Here is a 24,309-nt window from a genome sequence, read left to right as displayed (position 1 = left end):
TTAGTGTTAGACTCGGGGTTAGAAGGCTTAGTTTGAGTGTTAGACACAGCCTTCCGTACATGAGTTTTAATAGAATTAACAAAGTCTCGACACATATCGGATCCTCCGAGGATGTAGTCTACCCTCGAACCGGGGCTCGACTGAGGTAACGGTTTGCTCATGAGGGCCTCGATTTGTAGGCTTTTTCCTTGGGGAAGCTTCCCAAGGATCATGTCGACTCTTTTCTTAGGAGCTGGGGGTGGTGAATCGGTCTCTTTTTCAGGAGACCTTTCTCGTTTCGGTGAGGTGTCTCTGGGACCTCTTTTCTGGTAGGGCTGTGGTTTTTGGAGGTCCACGCCCTTTATTTCTCCGGCTGTGAATTTAGCTGTCAGTTGTCGTTGGAGGTCCCAACATTCCTCAGTTGAGTGCCCTTTCCGATCGTGATAAAAGCAGTGTTTGTTCTCATCATATCCTTTTGACCAGGGGATTTTGTTTGCTGCGGCGACAGGTTTTTCTTCCTTATCTTCCTCGATTGCATAGGAATGTTCTCCATGGGTCTGATTGTTTCGAGAGTTCCCCTTTTTATGAGGTCCTTTTGCTTCTGAGGCTTCACCTTTCGGGTTATTCTGGGGTTTCTTGTGGAGTTTATCCAGTGTAATTGTTTCCTCTACCAAGGTGACGTATCTAGACGCTTTATGAAGAGCATCGTCGATAGTTGGGGGAGGATTGAGCGTTAGCTCCGACCAAAGTTCCGATTTATACCAGAGACCTCTTCTGAGAGCCTCGATGGTGACCTGGTCGTTGGGGTTTGAGAGCTTAGTTCTCACTGCTCTGAATTTTTCGATGTAAGCTCGTAGTGAGTCTCCCACTCTCTGTCTGATTTTCCAGAGGTCAGCCTCGGATGCTTGCTTCAGGATATGAGTCGAATATTGCTTCATGAAAGCGTTGCTTAACTGGGCGAAGCTATCTATCGAATTTGGTTCGAGACCAGAGAACCATTCGAGGGCTGTTCCGACTAGATTTTCGGCGAATGTCCTGCAGTAACCTGCTTCGCATTCTTCTTTCGTAAAGTGAGCTTTCACGATAGCTAACCGGAAGGCTCTCAGGTAAGCCTTTGGGTATGAGGTCCCGTCGTATTCGGGGATCCTAATTTTTGGGTGTCTCTTATGTAAGAGTTGGCAATTCTGTCAGTGAATGGAGTTCCACAGGTCTCTTCGATCAAGCTCTCGATTTCGGGAGCTGAGCTCGTTGCCTTGTGGACTTGAGCTCCCAATTTTTGGAGAGCTGCGTGAATTCGTTCCATATATCTGCGAATAGCCTCAGGTCCCTCTAGAGGAAGGACAGTCGGGTCATCATTAGGTACCTGACGAACATGTACCTGGCGAACAGGTCCCTGATGGAATCGTGTTCGATCATTTTTCCAAGTGCTCGGTGGGCTGATTTGTTCACTGGCTATTGGGTTATTTTGACGAGTTAGGTTAGTGGGGCGAGCTGTAGGATCAGCATCCGTCCTTTGATGTTCGCCCGGATTCGTGTTTAGGTTTCTGGCCCGAAACACCGGAGCTGACGTTCTGCCCCCGGACGGGTCGGATACTCCCTTCTCCTGACCTAAGAATATGTGGTGGAGGAGGTAAGCAAGCGCTCTGACCAGTAACCTGATTGGGAATAGAGCTAGTCGATGCTATGTTGCTTCCCATAGCACTGGTGAGGGGTGGACTGAACACGGGAGCTGTCCTAGCATGAGGCGTTTGGAAAGCTGGTCCCTGTTCTCCCGATCCAGTGTTGTCAAGGGAAAAGTCGAGACGTCCTCGAGGGAACGAGGGGTCAGTTATTCGATCTCGGAAGGTCACTCCCGAGCACTGACGTTGCGGTGGTTGGGTTGTTGCGGTTAGAGATCTAGTGACCTCTTCGAATCGTTGCTGCCGAGCGGCTAGCTGTTGCCTTGTACGCTCACCTTCTTGAGCTTTTTCTACCAGCTGCATCATCATGCGACGGATCTCAGAGAGCTGAGCCTCCGTCTGGTTCGGAGCAGGTTGGTGCTGAGGGGTAACGAGGGCTGGGAGCCTTGGATCGATCCCACTGGAGGTTCTCGTGTTGGCTGCTCCAGCACTGTTCATCGAGATACTGTTCATCGAGATACTGTTCATCGAGATACTGTTCTTCTAGTACTATTCATCCGAGTACTGTTCATCGGGATACTGTTCATCGGGATACTGTTCATTGAGATACTGTTCATCGAGATACTGTTCACCGAGATACTGTTCATCGAGATACTGTTCTTCCAGTACTGTTCATCGAGTAATGTTCATCGGGATACTGTTCATCGTGATACTGTTCATCGTGACACTATTCAGTGGTTAGATGAATTTGTTGTCTGATCGACTGCATTCATCCTTAAGTTGGAGTAAGGGATTCCATTGTTTCTTCCCCACAGACGGCGCCAATTGTGAGGGACTAAACTCACCTCCTGATTTTAGGTCAGGTTAAGATTAAAATGGGAAGATATCGTAGGCTGAATCCCGTAAGAACTTTATAGGATGAAAGAATGATTTTATTGATTCTTGATAAGAATTGTTTACAAGGAATGTTTTTGAGATTACAAAGAGATAATAGTGTTTAAGAGCTAATGTGTATGAATCGTAGAGAATGTGAATCCTTTGATCATTGTTTGATGTCTTCTTTAAATAGCCTCAGGCTTCGTCGGTTGCTACCAACAGGTTCCCGAGATCCTCTCCGTGATTTGAGGGATTTGTAACAGCTTCCCTTTGACCGGGTCATGCGCCTATTTATTTGTCCACGAGCTACCTCTTTGACCGTGTCCTGCGCCTGTTTACTTGTCAACGAGCTGCCTCTTTTCCTTGACATCTCTGATGAACATCTCCAGCTCACAGCCTCCGGATCTGACTTAGCTGTTTTTGAAGATTGAATTCATGATGGGCCTTTCGCGGCCCGTTATCATTTCTTATTGTCTATCACTAGCTACGGGGTCATATTTGGGCCCAACAACCACCACCAGTACCATACCATAGACAAAATAACTACATATGTCAAATTCTTAGAATACTAGTAAATCGACTTAAGTTTTGACGATGAATCGATGATTTTTTTTTTTTGTTCAAATCGACGATGAATCGATGATAAGCCTGACTTTTATATCCGAATAGAGTGTTTCAAGAAAATATATATATATATATATCCGAAGAGTATGTATTTATTGTTCTTTCCCAACTCTTGTGTGGATATTAGATGACCAGCGATTTCTATGAGTATAATTTCCCAACTTTTGTGTGGGATACTCAGTTTAGTGATCAATCGGTTGATTCGGCTGATACCGGTTCAAACAGACCAATCGAAATATGGCATACGATCTACACTATCCATAATTTAATGAATAAAATACGAGTAAGGTAGCTTAATCATTAAATGGTAAAAAATGTAGAAAACCAACTGCAAAGAAATTTAAAATATAGTTGAACAAAATAAAGGAATTTAAAATATATGTTTTTCCTTCAGGAAAAAAAAAATCAGATGCAATATATTCCCTCAGAAAAAAACATGTTAAAACTTTATTTCGTCGAGAAACTAATATGTTAAAACTATGTTAAAATCACATGCAATATTTCCCTTGTTAATTTAACTTTACAAAAATTCTAACTTGATTCATATCATTTTCAGTTAATCAAAATAATTATCTCTTATTATAACTCGACACAATTTTACAACCTGATCGATCCAAAAGTCTGACTAACAAAAACTAGAGTACGAGTGAGACAACAGAGGGTAAATAGAAAAGACTAGCTCGCCAGTCACAAGCTCCGGAGAAAACACAAAACTGAGGTCTGAAAAAGATCGTTGCTCGCAGATCAGAAGTCAACAAGATGAGAAGAGAAATCTGGAATCGGTGTGGATCGAGGAGGAAAAGGTAGAGAGAAACCACCGATCCGCACGATATCTCTGTCTCCTTGACGTCTCGGAAGAATCCCGGCGGTGAGTTTGGCGAGTGCCACAGTGTACTCGACAAGCAGCTCAGTGATGATAACAACAGAAATCATGGTTATAAATTTTTTCTTTATAACAGTTCTTGAAGAACTCCCGGAACCTACAAGTTTCTGACTTCTGGAGTGTTAATGGTTTTGGAAAATCTCTTTATATAGGCGACAATTACAGTGTTGTTTTTTTTTTTAGCAACAATTACAGTGTTATTACTAGTAATAGCTTTCCTTTTTTTTTATAGTCTGTCGCGTGTCACGCGCTCTAGACAATAGTCACAGTGTTGGCCGAGAAGACAAATACGTACGGCAAAAATACCATTAGCTGCCGCTTTTCATGTAATAACCGTACTTACTGAACAAAATCTAGAAAAAGTAATTTCATGTATATTCTATACGTACGGCAAAATGCACATTCTATTTTTTTTTCTTCCAAAAAAAGTTGTTTACCAAAACTCTTATAATTATCATTTATATATATATTATTTTTGTTCTTTGTCAAAAAAATATATATTATTTTTGTTCTAAAACCAAGTACGCACATACTGGTAAAATCATTATCTATCTTTTGAAGAATTTTAAAATTAAATGTGGTTGAACTTAACTAATTTTACAGAGAACTATTTAATATCAAATAACAAGATATTAAATCAAGATTTTATTGGGTTAATATGGTTTATTGAACATCTGTTTTTTTCATCCGGCAAAAATTATTATTAAAGCCAAAAATATAATTATTTTCTTTCAAAAAGCCAAATATAATTGTCATCGTCATGTCATGACAACTAAAATGAGACCAACCCGCCTCAAACGCCGCGATAATTATCAATTGGACAGAATGTCAATTATCATAACAGATTATCAATTATCATACATTAAGAAAAGAAAAGCAAGAACCCATCAAGAAAACAAAGTCATCATTTTTGTTGTATAATTCAATAAATACAAAATTCATAATTATTGTAAAGAAAACAAATAATCGACTATTAATTATAACACGGAGAAAGAGTTAGAAATACAAAAGTCAAAAGAAAAAAAAATAGAGGTTAATTAGAAAATCCTCGGCTGTGACTCATCTGCTCGATCAAAAGAATAAAAGAAGAGAAAACACACATTGACAAGATCAGAAATCAACGAGATGCGAAGAGAAATCTGGAACGGGCGAGGATCTAGGAGGACAATACATGGAGAAATTGCCAATCCTTATGAAGTTTCCGTCGCCTTGCCGCCGCGGAAGAATCCCGGCGGTGAGTTTAGCGAGAGCTGTCGTGTACTCCACTAGTAACTCAGCAATAATTACAACAGAGATCATGATCGTTGAAGTTGAAGAATGAAGATTCACCGGAGGAGAGAATGATCTAGCAGTCTTACGAGTTCTCTACTTTGAGTGTTGAGTTTGTTGATATGACTTGTGAGAAAGAGAGAACGCTTTATATAGTGGAGTAGACCCATTAAAGAAGCGAGAGTTGCTCCCACTAGGTTCGTCGTTACTTGGACTTGTGTTTCATATTTTAGTATTTTCGGGTCTTAGTCAGAATAAAATAATGAAGCGCGTCTTACGCGCAGTACACACTAGCATTAGCTGTTCTTCTAATCTACCGATTAGCTCAGCACATACATCACCTTTGTTGTTAAACTTCACTCAGCCAATAACATCATTTTTAAGAAAACTACCAAGTTCTTGTTGTCTGCTATCCCATTGTCATAGAATCCCGTTTTGTCTACCTCTACCTTCAAATGCTTGAGTTATTAAAATCATTCACTTTTTTCCAATTTTTATACAAAGGCCCTCAGGCTTGCAGAGCATATCACAGATCACAGACGATTTAGTTACAGATCAAAGAATAGAGATAGCAGCAGGCTTACAGCACAAGCAGATCAAACAAAAGTTCTACAACAACCAACTAAAATTAGTGGAAAACCTCATACCAAATAGACAAAAGAGTTTTGGTAGAGGGAAGTTTTTTCTGAGCTCTGGAGAAAGAAATCAAGTTTACTTCTAATGGTAAGGCCGATTTCATCAATAAGAGAGGCTGCAGGCCGGGAGGCTGCTGAGTGAAGTCTGGTATTTCGCTCTTTCCACACTGTGTAGCAAGAAGGTTGGTAGAGCAGCTCGAGAATGAGACAAAGATTCTTGTTCCTAGTTGGGTCTTTCCAAATCATTATCATTTTCAGTCGTCCGAAAATCTTCACAGACCATAACTTACTCAGAGAATCTGTAATCCATAATATCGAGTTACCCTATTTCTATTTTATATTTCTAAGAGAAAATATAAAAGGTACTATTCTTTTCTGTTTTACAGGAAAAATAAAAATAAGAATATAGGTTGTATATACTCAATGTCTAGTCAGTCGACCAGAAGAACTCTATATACATTCTGAGTTGGAAAATAGATAAACTGATGAACTTTTTTCTTTTGTCAACGATAAACTGATGAACTTAATAAGTCAAAGGCGACTTGTGAAAATATAAAATATATTCTTCTCTCTGTTTCTTTTTCTTCTTCTTTTGACGGCATAAAATTTTGAAGCACATCACACAAGTAAATAATCAAGAATTCATTAAAATCACTAAAAACTCCTTTATATTTCGATACAGATTTACAAAGAGGAAGATAGGCATAGAGACGCTCAAGGGAAAAATCTCAGCCGCCACTCTTTCTATTAGATTAAAAAAAAAAGAGGACAAAAACTCCAAAGAATTCGTTACAGATCAAAAGTCGACAAGATGAGAAGAAAAGTCTGGTATGGGAGACGACCGATTAGTATTCGACGGAGAAGGACAAGGCAAGATGAAACCTCCAACCCTTACGACGTTGCTGTCACCTTGACGTCTAGGAAGAATCCCAGCGGTGAGTTTAGCAAGAGCCGCCGTGTACTCCACTAGTAACTCAGCGATGATTACGACAGAGATCATGATTGATTGTAACTGGAAGACTTGCTGGAGTATCAGGTGAGTGATTTGTAGAAAAGAAGAAGGATCTAGAAAGTCCCTGTTTTTTTCTTTTTTTCTTTTTCAGAGCTCCTATGCTATGGATGACTTGTAAGAAAGAAAGACTCTTTATATATAGATTATAGATACTAGTGGTGACGGAGTTACACGGACTCATTTTTAATTATCTTTGTATTTAAAAAGGAACGTTCTTTAAAAAGACAAAACAACCGCGTCGTATGCGCACAACTATACATATTTGTGTTTAGCTGTCAATGAGTTTTTCTTTAAATACAAAAAGAACTTGACCTGCCGCTTTCACACGGATATTTGATTTAAATTCAATGTAAATACATAAACTGTTAATTTTATAAAAAATTATATACATATATTTTTTATATTTTGTAGTTTACATATATAGTATACAGATGTTTGATAATAATTTTTTTATTTGTACATAATATTATACTAAAAAATTATTACTTGATGCAATTTAATGCAATTGTACTATTCACATATTAAAATATTAAAATGATGTTCTTTTGTAATTTATTTTAAAATGAAATAACATACTAAAAAAAAGTTTCATTAGTTTACTATGAATTATTATTATGATATTTTGTTTAAAAAAAATCTCAAAATTTTTATATTTGACTAAAATAAATGAGGTAATATTATATATAAAAAATTATATAATATATACTATATATTTCAATTTTGTTTTTAATTTTCACCACAACAACCATTGTAATTAATTAATTTAAATTAATTTTAAATAGTGATAGAATCTGTAAATAAAAATAAATACAAAAAGAAATATTTAGTTTATTGTAAATGCAATGATTAAATGCGTAAATAAAAAAATACTTAATATGCTATTCATATTTCTAAACAGTTCTCATTTATTATGTTATTCATATTTCCAAACAGTATAAAAATACTCTAATTTTAATAATATAGACTTGTACATCAATTTTCTATAAATTATTATTAATGTTATGTATTTTGTTTTCTTGAAAACTGAATTCTCAGAGTTTTTATATTTGATTCAGCAACACAGTTGGTTGCCAAGAAACTACACTTCTTGTTGCCTTCTAGACTTGTTTAAAGAGAAAAAAATTATATATTTTTTACTTTCAATCCAGAATCAGGTTTTCGGTTTTAATTTCTCCCCTCAATTCAGATTCAACCTTTGATTTAAAACTTGAGACATAATTTAAACTTTTCTTTCCAAGGAGGCATCAACTAAAAACGCAACAAAACCAATATTAACACTAGCTCAAACAAACCTGTTTTTTTATTTGTTTGTTTGTTATTATGAGTTATTTTATAAAATATATGGTATATCTGAAAAGTCATTAACTCTTTTTGTTTGTTTGCACGAGACCACGAGTATGATATATTTTGTCTGGTTGGAGGTTTGTTTCACACTTTCACTTGAAAATAAAACAAAAACAAGGAGATAGATTTAAGAATTTACTGGCATATGATTGGAACTTCGATCACATATCGGCTATGATTGGATAGCATCTCTGGCGCAACAATCACAGCTGAAACATTTATTACTCTTACTTACGCTGAGAAATAGCCAATTAGGTGAAATCCATTTACTTTATATTTACTCCAATTACTGTTTAAATAAAAGAAATCTCACACTCAAAATAACACTATGTTTTACGGAAGTAAACTGTTTTTCTCTCTCTCACGCTCATTTATTATTTCTCAGTTCCACTTTTTATTTTTCACCCAATTACTCTTAAAATTACCAATCACACCCATCATTTGAACTATAAATGGAGCTTACGAGTATTTATTTTTATTTAATTATCTATGAAAATATCAAATATTTGTCCGGATTCTTCGAGGAGGATATATTATATTTTATATAATTAAAAAGGGCATCGTATCCCTTATATATTAATAGGGGAACATTAGCAATAGACTAACCTTTATTTTATAAGTAATTACAAATGAACCAGCTGACGTGTCAAGCTGTAAGACTCTCTCAGCCTCAAATTGTCAAGACCCATTAATTACTAGAGTATTTACGTATATTGCCACTGAACCTATTAGCCTAACCATGTATAATACGCTTTACATTGCTTATATAATACATCATACATTTAATTTATTAAATATTGCTCTTTCCTTTCTTCCTTTTGTATTGATCTTAACGTTAGTCACTTACCAAGGATGTTTCATTTTACAATTAGTCCTTTTGTACGTTTCCTCTTTCCGTATGTGCCTACATAAAAAAATTATATGGTTAGAATACATTAGACTTTTTTTGTGTGAATAGAATATATTTAGATAAGCTTGGTGTAAATTCTAAGTGTTTTCGAGTTGATGTACTCAACTTTTTTTTAATATATTCATGGGTTACACTCTTACCAAGATATCAACCAGTTCTTTCTTCTACATGTGCTAAATGTATAATGAATTACAGTCCACAGTTGTATGTGTTCTTTGAGTATTCTTTTTTTTTTAACAACAATTCTTTGAGTATTCCTATAGACACAACAATTCACATTATTATAATTTTGTACATTACAATTATTTATCAAAAAGACAAATCATTGATGTGATATTCATGCAACACAATAACCTATTTGATCTAATTTTATTGTGTTCATGTTTTTTCAATTTAAAAAATATTCAATATTGAGAACCCTATTTATCAACACTGAAAACCATGAAAGTACATAAAAAATAGAACGTTCGATTGTCTTGGCAGAGTAAGTTAGAGAGCTAAATAATACATTTACTACTGTCTTTTAACATCATCTGTAGAAGAAAGGAAGAATAGTTATGGGTAATAATCACAAAAGATTATTATTTTTACTGAAATTAAAGACAAGACTGAAAAGCAGAAGAATCGTATGGGTAAGAAACACAGAAGATTGATTTAAACGAACAGATTGGATTTTAGCGATGGAACCATAACCCCTTTTCTCATTTTTTCTGTAACACCATAATCTCTTTTCTCAAAGTGTTTGATATTGGAGTCTGGAGATGAGGAGTTTGTTTTTGTTTTTCATTTTACATGGATTAGAGTTAATAATTTGTTCTTCATATTAAGGGCTCATCATCTCTTCTGAACCCATTAAATGTGCTGCAAGTCCAGATCCACATTTTTAATAATCCAAACTATATTTTTTTGATACATAAGTTTTACTTACTATATGCTTATTTCTGATTGAACATTACATATTATACATGTTTTGTATTCTTTAAACTATGCACAAAAATGTAAAGTAGATTAAATTATTTTTCCGACATTCTAATCCCGCACAAGGTGCGGGTCTCTACCTAGTATAAAACTATAAAGGACATATCAATCGCTTGACGTGTTCACAACTTGTCTGCTGTAAAATAGTCACATCAAAATGATATAAATAATACTGAATCATATCAATTATGGAATATTTAAATTGATGTGATCTGTAACAATCTGAATTAAATCATTGTTAAATTACCTGAGGCTTCACCCAGTAGTCTTTGATGACACGCATCTAGCTAGTCCAGTTATGATTTGTACCAAATACCTAAACTTATATGATTGCCACCAGTGAAGTGGACCACTAGGGGTATTTAATTGGGAAAATGAATTTAAGTACATTTATCTGATAGAAACGTATCACAATGCCTTCCAACATAATAACGACCATATATACTTGTGTTCTATAAGTGCAAGACTTTGTATTGATATATCTCTTGTCTTTGAATTTTATTTAAATGCATGCATTAATCTGTGGAATGCCGCCGTGTACTCAACAAGTAGCTCAGTGATGATAACAACAGAAACTCTTTTAATTATCGTTGATATATCTTATTTTTGTTCTAAAACCAAGTACGCAGATACTGGTAAAATCACTAATCTATCTTTTGAAGAATTCTAAAATTAAATGTGGTTGAACTTAACTAATTTTTAAAAGAATGATTTAAAATCAAATAACAAGATAAAAATTCAAGATTTTTTTTGGTTAATATGGTTCACTGAACATATGTTATATTTGCCATTCGGCAAAAGTTATTATTAAAGCCAATATAATTCTTTTTCAAAAAAAAACAAAAGCGAAATATAATTCTCATAACTAAAATGAGACCAACCCGCCTCAAAATCATTGGCCGGGACAATTATCAGTTGGACGGAATATAACAGAATGTCAATTATCATAACAGATTATCAATTATCATACATTAAGAAAAGAAAAGCAAGAAGCCACCAAGAAAACAAAGTCATCATTTTTGTTGTACTTAAAATTCAATAAATACAAAAATCATAAATATTGTAAAGAAAGCTAATAACCGACTATTAATTATAACACGGAGAGGATACTCTTGTCAAAAAAAAAAAAAAAAAAAAGAGAGCGAGAGACAGCGAGAGAGAGGATAAGCACTGTAACCCTAGCTCCGACACGCCTATCCGGCGGTGTCGGAGGCGACCTTCCCCTTCCCCTTCCCTCTTTTTCCTTTGCTTTCCTCCTCCTGCTCTAATCTTGAGTCGATATGTTTTCCTCTCTGCCGTGGTGGTGGTTCGTTTCTCAGATCGATTAGATCTGTCGAAGTCGTTCATTGATTTCGTTTGGAAAGGCGACGAGACTTTGGAGAGGTTTAGGAGAGGAGAGTCGGCGTTTAGGATCGAAAGTATACCAAGATCAATTTTCCCCTTTTCAGATCTAGGGTACACTTTCATGGCGGTGGCGCGTGAACAAGGTCAGACGACTCCATTACCTCGGATGCTCTTACCTACGGAGGTCGGCTAGCTGGTAGAGGAGAGGTGCGACTAGAGGTTGATAGAAGGAGTTTCAAACCAGTTTGAAGCTTGAAAGAGATCCACTCGCGTTCCTCACCGCCAAGGTCCGACTTTCATTCCGGAGTCACTTCCGGCTTGGCCTATGAAACGAGGTATTGATTGACGGCGGCAATAACTTCAACCTGTAATGCTCCCTGGGAGATTATGTTGTTGGTTCACGGACTCGACGCTCACCATTTGGAACCATCACACGATACATGTCATAGAATATATGTTGATGTTATGGTTTGCCTGTCCAGTTTCTGCCTCGGCTTGTATGGCTTTTAGGTGTTAGGTTCATTCGGACTACTGTCCGTAGTTGGCTTAGGACTGGAGCAATGAACGCCAATTGATACAAACCGTCATCAGTAAAGCGCCTATGGTGTTGATGCTAATGGGACATGAGCAGAAATCCTACCTTACGGGACCATAGCTTGGTGAAGAATGGTATGCTGCTTGTTTGGATTGTCTTTGTGTCACTAGTTGTTTTCAAGTCATAGTGGTCGAATGAAGGGTTCAAAGAGATGATTCACTCCGGGTTGTGGGGTGGATTCATTCTCGATGTGGTCAAAAAATACATTGTTAGCTTTGGTCAAGTAGCGTTAAGTCCAATCAAGTGACTTAGGGCAATACTAGATAGCTTCAATGTATTTGGTCTAAGTCTGTAGTGGTGATAACCTTGTGTATCATGTTTGGTGAATTTGAAGTTTATGAAGAGTTAAAAAAAAAAAAAAAAATTATAACACGGAGAAAGAGTTAGGGCAAAAGTTAAAATAAAATAAAATAGAAGTTAATTAGAAAATCCTCGGCTGTGACTCATCTACTCGATCAAAGGAACAGAAGAAGAGAAAAACACATTGACAAGATCAGAAATCGACCAGATGCGAAGATAAATCTGGAAAGAGCGAGGATCTAAGAGGACAATACATGGAGAAATTGCCAATCCTTATGAAGTTTCCGTCGTCATCTTGCCGCTGCCGCTGGGGAAGAATCCCGGCTGTGAGTTTAGCGAGAGCTGTCGTGTACTCCACTAGTAGCTCAGCAATAATTACAACAGAGATCATGATCGTTGAAGTTGAAGAATGAAGATTCCCGGAGGAGAGAATGATCTAGCAGTCTTATGAGTTCTCTACTTTGAGTGTTGAATCTGTTGATATGACTCTTGCGAGAAAGGGATAACTCATTTTTTCCTTTTATAAGAGAGCAGACCATTAAAAAGAAAAGCTAGAGTTGATCCACTAGGCTCGTCCTTACTCGGACTCGTGTTTCATATTTTAGTATTTTCGGGTCTTTTAGTCAAAATAAAATACGCGCACTACACACTAGCATTAGCTGTTCTTCAAGCAAAATAAAAACTTTTAAAACCTATTAAATCGATACCGAAGGAATATTACTTTGTGTCATGTCTTGATTTTAACCCAAAATAAATCAAAGTGTCTACTGATTTTGCTACACTAATTTATTTTTTTATCTCAATGAAAAGCTGGAACATTCTTGGAACATGTTATTCTTTTGAAAAAATTAAATAGAAGGTATACATAACAACTGTAAACTTTATAAACTTAAGAGAAACTGAAAAACACCATTATTCCAGAATAAAGATATAAATATCTATATTCTATATTTTTAACATTCTTCGAACTTTTTTTTTTAAATATCTATATTCGTCTCTCTGTTTCCTTTTCTTCTTCTTTTGACGTCATAAAAATTTGAAGCACGTCACACAAGTGATCAAAATCATTAAAGTCTCCATTATATTTTCTCATACAGATTTACAAAGAGGATGAGAGGCATCGAGACACTCAAGGGAAAAATCTCAGCGGCCACTCTTCTATTAGATTAAAAAAAAAGATGACAAAAACTACAGATCAAAAGTCGACAAGATGAGAAGAAAAGTCTGGTATGGGAGACGACCGATTAGTACTCGACGGAGAAGGACAAGGCAAGATGAAACCTCCAATCCTTACGACGTTGCTGTCGCCTTGACGTCTGGGAAGAATCCCAACGGTGAGTTTAGCGAGAGCAGCCGTGTACTCCACTAGTAACTCAGCGATGATAACGACAGAGATCATGATCGAATATAACTGGATGACTTGCTGGAGTATCAGGTGAGTGATTTGTAGAGAAGAAGAAGGATCTTGACAGTCTCTCTCTGATTTTTCTTTTGTTCTTGAGAGCTGTAGTGGATGACTTGTGAGAAAGAAAGACCTCTTTATATAGATATGTGATCGAGTTACACGGTCTCATTTTTAATTTTATCTTTTATATACTTTAACAAGACAAACAACCGCGTCATACGCTCACATCTATAAACATTTGCATTTAGCTGTCAATGAGTTTTTTTTCTTTTAATACAATAACTCAGCAACACACTTAACACTTAGCTCACGCACACTGGTGATATTATGATCATTTGTTTGTTTGTTTGTTTGTTGTATTATGAGTCATTTTATAAAATATATAGTATATCTGAAAAGTCATGAACTTTTTTTGTTTGTTTGTTTGTACGAGACGAGTATGATACAGTATATTTGATCTGGTTGGATGTTTTGTTGCACTTGAAAAGAAAAAAGCAAAATCAATGTATCGAGGAGATAGATTTAAGAATTTACTGGTATATGATTGGAACTCTGATCACATATCATTTGACACATGATTGGAGTATTTATTTTTATGTAATTATGACCATGTTCGGAACCGCGTTAGGTGTGAGTCGGGCGGTCGGTATGGGTCTAACGAGTTGTACAAAAATCGGGGATTAATTTTTAATGGTTATTTAATTTTCTGATAAATTATAAATATGTATGAATGAATTCCATAGAATGCAATGATATTTATAATGGCAGAATGGTTTCTGAAGCTGAATCCCAAGCAACAGTTCGCGGGTTCGACGCAAGGGGTCTGCGTTTCGCGTATATTTTTGTTTTTTATTTTTGTTTTTCTCATTAATGGCATACTTGTAATTATTTCATCTTTTTCTCCAAATATTTGTAGGGTTTCGCAAAAAAATTGCAGACCCGCCATAACTTTTATTTCACCGATTTCATCCATTTCTTTTACGTTTTTCTACATGTTTATGCTTAATACGCATAGATTTATCATTTAGAACTCGATTTTGAGCTTAAAACCTCAAAAATGTGAACTTTTTTGACGAGCCCGAGTTAATGGCCGAATAAGACGAAATCGCCTCGCTTACCCTCCGCCTAGCGCTTCTCCGCCGTTTAATCGACCGGTGCGGCCGCGTTTTAGAACCTTATCTATGAAAATATCAATTATTTGTTTTGATTCTTCGAGGATATATTATATTTTTTATATAAAAAAGAGTACCGTTTATAAAACTATAAAGGACATATCAAGCTTGACGTGTTCACACTTTGGCTGCTGTGAAATAGTCACCTCAAATTGATATCAATAATACTGAAATCAGGGAATTTTTAAATCCATGTGAGTTATAAAAATCTAAATTAAATCGTTGTTAAATTACCTGAGGCTTGACCCAGTAGTCTTTGATGACACTCATTTAGCTAGTCCGGTTTTGATTTGTATCAAATATCTAAACTTATATGATTGCCACCAGTGAAGTGGACCACTAGGGGTATTTAATTGAGAAAATATAATTTAAGTACACTTATGCTCATAGAAACGTATCACCATGCTGTCAATAATGACCATACTTCTTTTTTATAAGTGAAAGACTTTGTATTGATATATGATATGTCTCTCATCTTTGAATTGTATTTAAAATGCATCCATTAATCTGTGGAATCGCAGCTCTTCTCAGGTTCTTTTTGGCCTTTGCTATACCTGGAAGACATTGAGATGTATATCTTCGGCTATAGAAAACAATACAAAAGCATATACTGTAAGGTCAAATCAAAACTGTCTATTTAAATATTATCTACCTAAAATTGATTATATTTAATTTATATTACTATTTTATAAGTGGATCAGATAATAAAAATAAAAATATATAACAACTATTTATTATAACTGTTATATAATATATTTTAATTTGAAAAATAAATATGTTTTTATTATTGTTTTAATGTTATTCAATAGCTTTTAGTGATAAATAAATAGTATTTATCAAAAAGAAACAAAAAATTCTTAATTAGTAATAATATAATAAAGAATCTTCATTTTAATATGATATTTGATGGTATGGTTGGAGAGTCAAAAAAATTTAATCTAAAATTACACTAATTTTAATACTAAAATAGTATTATGGATTGGAAATATCCCGAGGAGGACGGGGCATTAACTTAAGTTTTTGATATCAATTTGTTTTTCTTTATATGTAGTAGTTGTTAGCGTTGTTCTTGTCAAAAGACTCAAAACAAACTTAGTTTTTAATAATTTGGTTTGTAATATGTGTATAACTGTTTATATTTATTTTTTATTTTTTTGCTATGATTGTTATTTTTCATTCTTTCAAAAACACACAGAATATATACTTACTTTGTGTCATGTCTTGATTTTAGCCCAAAATAAATGAAAGTGTCTACTGATTTGCTAAACTAATTCATTTTTTTTTAAATGAAAAACTGGAACATTCTTGGAACATGTTCATCTCTCTGTTTCCTTTATTAGAGAGTTCAGGTCCAATGAAATATTCAAGCCCAATGGCATATGATAATGGTTTCTTTTCAAGTAATCCAATATATAGGCCTCGATTGGTACAGCTGATGAAGAAGCAGTAGCAGTATGCTGTAGAAGCAGTATGCTGCAGAAGCTGTATGCTTTAATTAAAACTTTTAATAAGATGATTGGTAGAGCAGTAGCAGTATACAATTTTAATTTTTTATAAAAGTTAGTATATAATATATTTATTTTAAAATAATATATATTAAATTATAATATATATATATATATTAAAATTAATGAATCTTAATTAATAACATAAATTAAATTTTTTTTTTTTGTCGACCATTTTACAGACTCATGTGGACTCTGTAAACCAAACTGGTTGCTCTGTATCCATATGGACAGTAAACGACGTTTGTTGCCTCGTACTGCGTGCTAAGCTATCCGCCTTGTTGTTTTGCGTCCGTGGTATATGAATAATCTCTGAGCTGTTGAAACTTCTCTTCAGACTCTTGATGTCTTCTAAGTAACTCGCAAATGCTGGCCATTCTTCTGGTTCCGAAACCATCTTCACCAATTGAGAACAATCCGTTGCAAATGTAACATTAAATTGCCTTAAATTCCTCATGCACTCCATCGCCCAAATAAGAGCTTCGACTTCTGCATGTAACGGGGACTGACTAGCCCTCGTATTCCTAGCTCCTAGTAAACCGTCAAAACCTTCTAAAGTACTGTACCATCCTTGTCCTGAAAAAGTATCCTCCGCCTTCCATGAACCATCCGTGAAACACCATCGTCCCGATCGCAGCGGTAATACTACTTCAGTCGTATGAGTGGCCTGATTCTGAGGCTGAATTACTTCCTGCTGAGCTTCCAGCCAAAGTAAAGATTCAGTCATAGCTCGTCGAAGGGTCTCTCTCGGATCCGTATCCAAATTACTAAATACCTTACTATTCCGTCCTTTCCATATATACCAAAGTATCCATGAAAAATGGTGCTCCTCTATTATTGGTTCAACCCTCCAAAATAAATAATCCATATTCACAAATAAAGATTGTCCTGGAAAGTGCTCTGGGTGCGTTGGGATCATTGATAGTGCCCATACCTGGACTGCCGGTGGGCATTCGAAGAAAACATGATTTATGGATTCCTCTGATGCGCCACATCTATCACACCGTATATCTCCTTTAAGACCCCTTGCCTTCAGACTTTTCTTCACTGCAATACATCCCGACAAGAGTTGCCATAGAAAGTGTTTCATCTTGGGTGGACAGCGTACTTTCCAACAATTAGCTTTAAGAGCAGTTACCGTGGGTCCGAATTCTACTGTCCCTCTTTCCATATCCGGATATGTTCTCGCCACTTGGTATCCTGATTTTACCGTATATTTTCCATTTTTTGTAAAGTGCCAGCCATCCCGGTCATTTGTTGGTATCCTACTTAAAGGTATACTCTCTACAATCTTAACATCGTCGGGGTCCATTATCTCCTGAAGAGTGTGTGATTTCCAAGTTCGTGTTGTTCCATCAATGAGGGAATCAACCATAAGATCCGGTAAGAGAACATTTTGTTTTTTGTTTGCTGGTCTCGGGCGAGTGGTTGGGAGCCACGGATCATTCCATACTGATATGGATGTCCCTGATCCCACCCTTTTGATTAGTCCTTTGCTAACCAGAGATCTAGCAGAGATTATACTACGCCAACCATAGGAAGACGCGTACGATCTGATCGGTTCCAGGGGTGAAGCGTTCCTGAAGTATCGACCTTTAAAAACACGAGCAAATAGAGTGTTTGGTTTCTCTATTAGTCTACATAGCTGTTTACCAAGCATAGCTGTATTAAAATCCGTAAAGTCCTTAAAGCCTAGTCCTCCATCATCCTTGTTCACACAAACCTTATCCCATGATTTCCAATGTAATCCTTTTGTATTCCCACTGGGGCTCCACCAGAATTGTGCTACCGCACTTGTAAGCTTTTTCGCCACCGTCTTTGGTATTCTATAACAGGACATAATATGGTTGGGTAGTGCCGTTGCTACCGATTTTATTATTACCTCCTTTCCTCCTTTGGAAAAAAAAACGAAAAGTCCATCCATTGATTCTGTTATTCAATATTTCCTGAACGAAACCAAATACTTGTACCTTTGAACCACCCAAACTCTCTGGTATTCCCAAATATTTTCCCATCCCTCCTACATTTTGAATTCCCATGAGATCTCGAAGTGCTTGGCGAGTGTCGTCATCAATTGTGTGACCAAATTGAATTGACGATTTTTGGAAGTTAATCTGTTGACCCGAAACCTTTTCGTATTCTTTAAGAATTACCAAAATAGTCTCGCACTCCTCTTTCTGTGCTTTACAGAAAAAGATGCTATCATCTGCGAAAAGTAAATGAGATATTGGTGGGCATGCCCTTGCCACTTTGATTCCCGTTAGCCGTTTTCCTCTTTCAGTCTTTTTGATATTTGCTATTAAAGCCTCAGTGCACATAATGAACAAATATGGGGATAAAGGGTCTCCTTGACGTAAACCTCTATTTGGAATAATTTGTCCTTTTGGTTGTCCATTTAATAAAATTCTGTATTGTACCGAAGTTATACACTCCATCATCAACTGGATCCAATGGGAAGCAAATCCCATTTTCCGAAGTAATGCCTGAATAAAATTTCATTCCACTCTATCGTAAGCTTTACTCATATCCGTTTTATAGCCATAAACTTATTTTGGCAGGACTTATTTGTCCTCAACCCATGAAACATCTCTTGTGCAATCAGGATGTTATCCGAAATCAATCTCCCTGCCACAAAAGCCGACTGTGTTTCTGAAATCAGAGCCGGTAGGCAAACCTTTAGCCTTTGACACAGGACTTTTGATATAATTTTATATCCGACATTACAGAGACTTATTGGCCTAAGTTCTGTCATCCTTGTCGGTCTCTCCGTCTTTGGAATCAAACAAATATTTGTAACATTTAGCCTCTCATCCAATTTGCATGTGGTCAGGAAATTATTAACCATTTCCACTATATCTTTTTTGATAATGTGCCAAGAATGTTGGAAAAAAAGTGTCGTCATTCCATCTGGCCCCGGTGCCTTTTCTGGATGCATCATGAACAGCGCTTGTCGCACCTCTTCCTCTGTGGCTATCCTTATCAGCCTTTGATTCGTTTGTTGAGATATGGTTGGTGTAATCTCGGCCAGAAAATCATCAAATTCGCTAGGCGACGTAGTAGTAAAAAGATCATCAAAATAATCCACGGCAACCTTCTCAATCCCTTCCTCTTTAAACACCCAGTTTCCATTTGTATCGTATAACCCTACTAGCCGATTACGAGTTCGTCGCTGTTTCGTCAAGGCATGAAAGAATTTTGTACTGCGATCGCCCGCCGTATTCCACGTATTCCTACTTTTCTGTTGCCAATATTCCTCCTCGTCTTTATAAGCCTCTTGAAGTTTCCGAGACACTTCCAAAATATCCTCTTGGGATCGATTATCATCGGTCTGTACCTCCTCCAAAGCCTGTTGCAATTCTGCTATTTTCTCTTTTCCATATGGTGGGTTGTTCTTGCGCCAAGTTGAAAGTTCGTGTCGGCAATTTGTAATCTTTGACACAATATCCCCAACGTTGCCAGTTGTGTTCCTCCCTTCCTTTGTCCATCCCCTAGCAATGGATTCCAAAAAACCATCCTTGCCTATCCATCTTTTATCAAATCGAAATTGTCCCTTACGTCTAGTAACTTTATCCTCTAGGAAAGCCACTATTGGTTGATGATCCGAGCCCACCATTTTCAAATATTCTGTGTACGATTGTGGAAACATTGTGTGCCATTCTTCGTTTGCTAAAGCTCTATCCAATCTACATCTAATCATTGTCGCTTTCCCATTTACTTTCCTCCTTCTTTGCCAAGATAATTTGTTCCCTTTTGCCTGGAATTCCAAAAGACCACTATTACGGATCATATTATTAAATGATACGAAAGTTTCCGAATTCCGTAACGGGCCACCTTCTTTTTCATGGTTCCCAGTGATTTCATTTAAATCTCCAATAATAAACCAAGGGTCGTCTCGTGCAATGCCATATCTAGTTAGCCTCTCCCAGACTTGGTCTCTTAGTTTCTGGACTGGCTCTCCGTATACAAATGTCATAAAGATCTTTTTTCCCAGAGCCTCCGCCTGGATATCTATCATCCTATTATTCGAGTATAGCACATTGACTTGATACTCATTGTTGTAATATAAGGCTAGCCCTCCGCTTGTTCCATTTGGGTCTACCGTTATTAAATTATCATATCCAAAATGCGATTGAAATCCTTGAACAAAGGCAAAATCTTGCTTTGTTTCTGATAAAAAAAGAAAATCTGGTCTATATTGGTGCCATATCTCCCGTAGATAGCTAATTGTCCACTTACTTCCCATGCCTCTACAATTTCAGCTGAGAACCTTCATAAAAAATTTTTTAACACGCTCATTGGAGCCATGAACAAATGGACTTGATGTGGCCCGTTAACTTCAACCAGATGTTGACATTGCTTTTGAAACATTGAAAGGTTTATAATCATCTGGTCACTGCCGATACTAACTTGTATCCGTCGAAAGTCCAATACCCTTTTAATTTCGTAAAATAACTCCCCTTTCCAAATCCCATTACCGGGCAAAAGGTCCCGCCAGAAGACAAAATTCGCATAATTTAAAGGGTCAAAAGCTAAAGTGCATCCAATAAGATGAAGCCACCATCCCAACTTCTTGTACAGCTGATTAATTAATTGCCTTGTCCTCTTTATCAACCTCCTATGCCTCGTTGTAACCATAGCTAAGGAACATAGGGTCTTCTTCAAAACCAAAGAGCCTTCTTTTGATCTCTGACTTGTAGAGACCGAGACTCTACATAGCCTGTTCCATCGGTTGTACTGATTTTGGTTTAATGAGACCAAATTCAATATCATATAATGTACACTCCCGACGTTTTTTGTAACAACATTCCATAAAACCCAAAGCAAATAATGCAACCAAATGAGAGTTGCTCCAATAGGGGAACAGCTCATGTCGAACCAGATATTGTCTACCCTAAAGATAGTTACATACATCCTAACAGACGAATATGAATACTGTGCTCTGCTTAGTAGCCATTGTTCTTGTGTGTCACTGTTATAGTTCCAGAGCAGAGCCAAAGAAATGTCCCATTCCAACCAGAACTCCAAAAATGCAATTTATTCATTATGATGGCAAAAACAATAAAAGAGCCTACAAACCCATAGGATGTAACCATCCTAAAACCCACAACAGACTTACGAAAAATCCAAAGAGACCAGCTAATGTTCATAGAACTTATTAAACCACCACCCACCACAGAAACCACTTCCTGTTTTATTAAAAATAAATTGAAAACAACTTGACCCATAAAATTAATTCTTGTGATTATCAGGTGGTAGGTTTGAGGCAACCTGATTCTCCATTGGGTTCCTGCTATCTCATGTTCGAGTACCTACCTTTGCCGGAGCTCTCTTGCGTGGAGAAGCTAAAGCCTTTGCAATCCGCAACTTGTTGCTCGCTGCAGTACTGGTTGGAGGCTTTAAAGGTTTCTTCTTGGTAGTTTCCTTCTTTGCTTCCGCCTCAAGTAAAGGTCCCTTACCACCCGCTTGCACCTGTAGTTCCTCTGTCTTCGTGTCTGTTGCCTCTGTCTCCAATAAGAGATTCATCTCGGCTATCTCCTCTGCCGAAAGGTCTGGAAGATCATCTGCAGTTTCCAAATCAAGTCCCTGTTCCTTGCACGATGCTCTAATCTCATCCCAATCCATCACATCCTCATCTCCCAGTGTCACCTGATTTGCCATTAACCCTTGTAGTTGTTGAATCCCTTTCTCCGCATCAATTGGGTCCGACACCACCGCTGTGCCCGTCGCTTGTGTTGCCTCCAGCTGGTCTTGGAAGCCCTTCGACGGAGGCAGCAAATGATCATCCCCACAGTCGTGATCTCACCCTCCTCCCTTGTGTCCTCCTGTAAACACACTCGGTGTTGTTGCTCTCCAGCACGACCTGGACCAACGCTAGTCTGTTCATGGAATCTTTTATTTTCCGATCGCTCTGTTTGATAACGTGCCATCTCGCCTTCACCCTTGTGATTTCCTTTGTAACCAGATCCTCTCTTGCCTCCTCTGTCTGCAACTCGCACCCACTTTGAAGCAGCATCCTCCACCATTTTCCCTTTGCCTTTGCCATAGTAATCCCTTGATTCCCTCTCTCGGTTTTAATGGCCTCCATTCCCATTAATGACCACCCCTTTATAACTTCGGGCTCTCTCATCATGTGTTCCGGCCTCGTGCCATCCTCCATTTCCTCCTCGGTTCTCTGTTTGCTTCACCCGATTCTGTTGGGCACCCCTAACTGTTGGACAGTTCTCCTCACCATGACATAGACTGCCACTTTCCCAAGGAATTTCCGATGGGTAGTGAAGTGACTTCTTAGGTTGCCACTTTCCCAAGGCAATCATCCAATAATCAAAATGATATGGTTGATGCTTGAGAACCCCTTCAATGTCTTCTTCCTTTTCAAACTCAAACTGGAACTTCCCCAATCCCAAATCCGTTCCGACCACCTTATCCTCCAGATTCCATATCTTGGGAAGCTTAGTAAGTAAAGCTTTCATCTCTTGTTTCTCTGGATTCATACAACGGCCAATCAACATCTTGGAGCATGACTTGATCAAAGCGGAGTTGTCAAAATGAGGTACTGAAATCTTAAGCCTCTTACGGGTTCCTTCACCACTCCTTGATTCCCCCATGGATCCCAACAATTGACCCTGTGTCATTGTTAACCAAAGAACCTTTAAACCTTTGCAATAAAATAAAGTATGAGAACGTAAACTGTGATAATCGATACTCCTCAGCCACAGAAAGATGAACATTATATATCGTTCTCTATTTCCAAAAATGTCACCCCACAAAGAATCATTATCAATAGCTAAATTTTGATATCGAATCCCCCCACTATCAAATCCAGAAAAGAAATGATTTTGTGATCCTTGATTGATAGTCTCCCAGACATATCGATAGAACCAGACCAGAAGACTTCCCAAATATGAAAGATAAAAGATCCCCAATATCATACCTTGATATCCATACGATCCCATCAGAATCAAAATCGTATCACCCATAAATGCCGCCATATCCAATCTCCATTTGGGATTCTTCCCCCGACTCCAATCGATTCGAACCATCCCGTAGAGATTCTGGGAATCTCCCCGATTAAAACCCCTAAGATCCCTTGAATTGCCAAACCCCATAACATGACGATCTCCTTTCGCAATCCCCGGATCCCACCATCGCGCTCTCATCCGAAAACCCTAAATCGCTCTAGTCGCCGTCGAAATCTCTTAAGAAATTAAATAACATAAATTAAATTAGATTTTAAATGTGAAATACTATTATTTAAAAAATAAATGTATATTTTTTTAAATATAATTTTTTTGGATATAAAATAATTTGAATATTATCAAACAAAATTATCACTATAATTTATCCTTTTATTTTATACATTAATATATAAAAGAGATATAATTAATTATTTTATTTACTAATTTCAAAAATTATGTTTATATTGAAAATTTTATTTTAAAAACAAAACTTTACAATTAAAATATCTATTTTTTAAAAATAATCTTTCGTATTTAAAATATAATATAATTTAGATAATTAAGTTATATTTTAAATGTGAAATACTATTTTTAGAAAAAAAATTATTATTGTATATTTATTTTTGAAATCAAAATTTCATTTTATGGATATAAAAATAATTTTATGATATTATTAAATTAAATAAATGAACTAATTATATTTATTTATTAAATTTATAAATTGTAAATACAAATGCTCTTCCAAAAGCTTCATATGAGAGCATTTGCTAGAGAGCATTTGGAGAGTATTAGCATTTAGTAAATGCTTTTCTAAATGTTATTTTAACAAAAATTGATTAGATAATGTAGAGCATAATGCTAATACTAATGCTCTACCAATCAAGACCATATTCTAGCTTTAGC

At 36.6% G+C, this 24,309-nt stretch overlaps 5 protein-coding genes across 5 annotated transcripts; all 5 read right to left on the bottom strand.

The window, feature by feature from the left end:
• Window positions 1-3,647: 3,647 nt before the first annotated feature.
• Window positions 3,648-4,359, bottom strand: LOC108821130 (uncharacterized). The gene has a single exon (XM_018594179.2). It carries the CDS (start codon window positions 4,029-4,031, stop codon window positions 3,843-3,845), a length of 189 nt encoding a protein of 62 aa, XP_018449681.1. The 5' UTR covers window positions 4,032-4,359; the 3' UTR covers window positions 3,648-3,842.
• A 514-nt stretch (window positions 4,360-4,873) lies between these two features.
• On the bottom strand, window positions 4,874-5,382 carry LOC108821103 (uncharacterized). The gene has a single exon (XM_018594152.2). It carries the CDS (start codon window positions 5,278-5,280, stop codon window positions 5,092-5,094), a length of 189 nt encoding a protein of 62 aa, XP_018449654.1. The 5' UTR covers window positions 5,281-5,382; the 3' UTR covers window positions 4,874-5,091.
• Window positions 5,383-6,512: 1,130 nt separating this feature from the next.
• On the bottom strand, window positions 6,513-7,021 carry LOC108821722 (uncharacterized). The gene has a single exon (XM_018594713.2). It carries the CDS (start codon window positions 6,883-6,885, stop codon window positions 6,682-6,684), a length of 204 nt encoding a protein of 67 aa, XP_018450215.1. The 5' UTR covers window positions 6,886-7,021; the 3' UTR covers window positions 6,513-6,681.
• A 5,448-nt stretch (window positions 7,022-12,469) lies between these two features.
• LOC108823054 (uncharacterized) lies at window positions 12,470-12,904 on the bottom strand. The gene has a single exon (XM_056992874.1). It carries the CDS (start codon window positions 12,757-12,759, stop codon window positions 12,562-12,564), a length of 198 nt encoding a protein of 65 aa, XP_056848854.1. The 5' UTR covers window positions 12,760-12,904; the 3' UTR covers window positions 12,470-12,561.
• A 519-nt stretch (window positions 12,905-13,423) lies between these two features.
• On the bottom strand, window positions 13,424-13,888 carry LOC108820819 (uncharacterized). Its single transcript, XM_018593827.2, has one exon. The coding sequence runs from the start codon at window positions 13,765-13,767 to the stop codon at window positions 13,564-13,566; it is 204 nt and encodes a 67-aa protein (XP_018449329.1). The 5' UTR covers window positions 13,768-13,888; the 3' UTR covers window positions 13,424-13,563.
• Window positions 13,889-24,309: the final 10,421 nt, after the last annotated feature.

This window comes from Raphanus sativus, chromosome 8, assembly GCF_000801105.2.
Source record: "Raphanus sativus cultivar WK10039 chromosome 8, ASM80110v3, whole genome shotgun sequence".
NCBI lineage: Eukaryota > Viridiplantae > Streptophyta > Magnoliopsida > Brassicales > Brassicaceae > Raphanus > Raphanus sativus.
This window is presented reverse-complemented; position numbering and strand designations above follow the sequence as displayed.

Bases quoted from the DNA above. Each gene is read 5' to 3' on its own strand.
- LOC108821722 (XM_018594713.2), bottom strand. From the start codon at position 6,885: ATGATCTCTGTCGTAATCATCGCTGAGTTACTAGTGGAGTACACGGCG.
- LOC108823054 (XM_056992874.1), bottom strand. From the start codon at position 12,759: ATGATCTCTGTTGTAATTATTGCTGAGCTACTAGTGGAGTACACGACA.
- LOC108821103 (XM_018594152.2), bottom strand. From the start codon at position 5,280: ATGATCTCTGTTGTAATTATTGCTGAGTTACTAGTGGAGTACACGACA.
- LOC108821130 (XM_018594179.2), bottom strand. From the start codon at position 4,031: ATGATTTCTGTTGTTATCATCACTGAGCTGCTTGTCGAGTACACTGTG.
- LOC108820819 (XM_018593827.2), bottom strand. From the start codon at position 13,767: ATGATCTCTGTCGTTATCATCGCTGAGTTACTAGTGGAGTACACGGCT.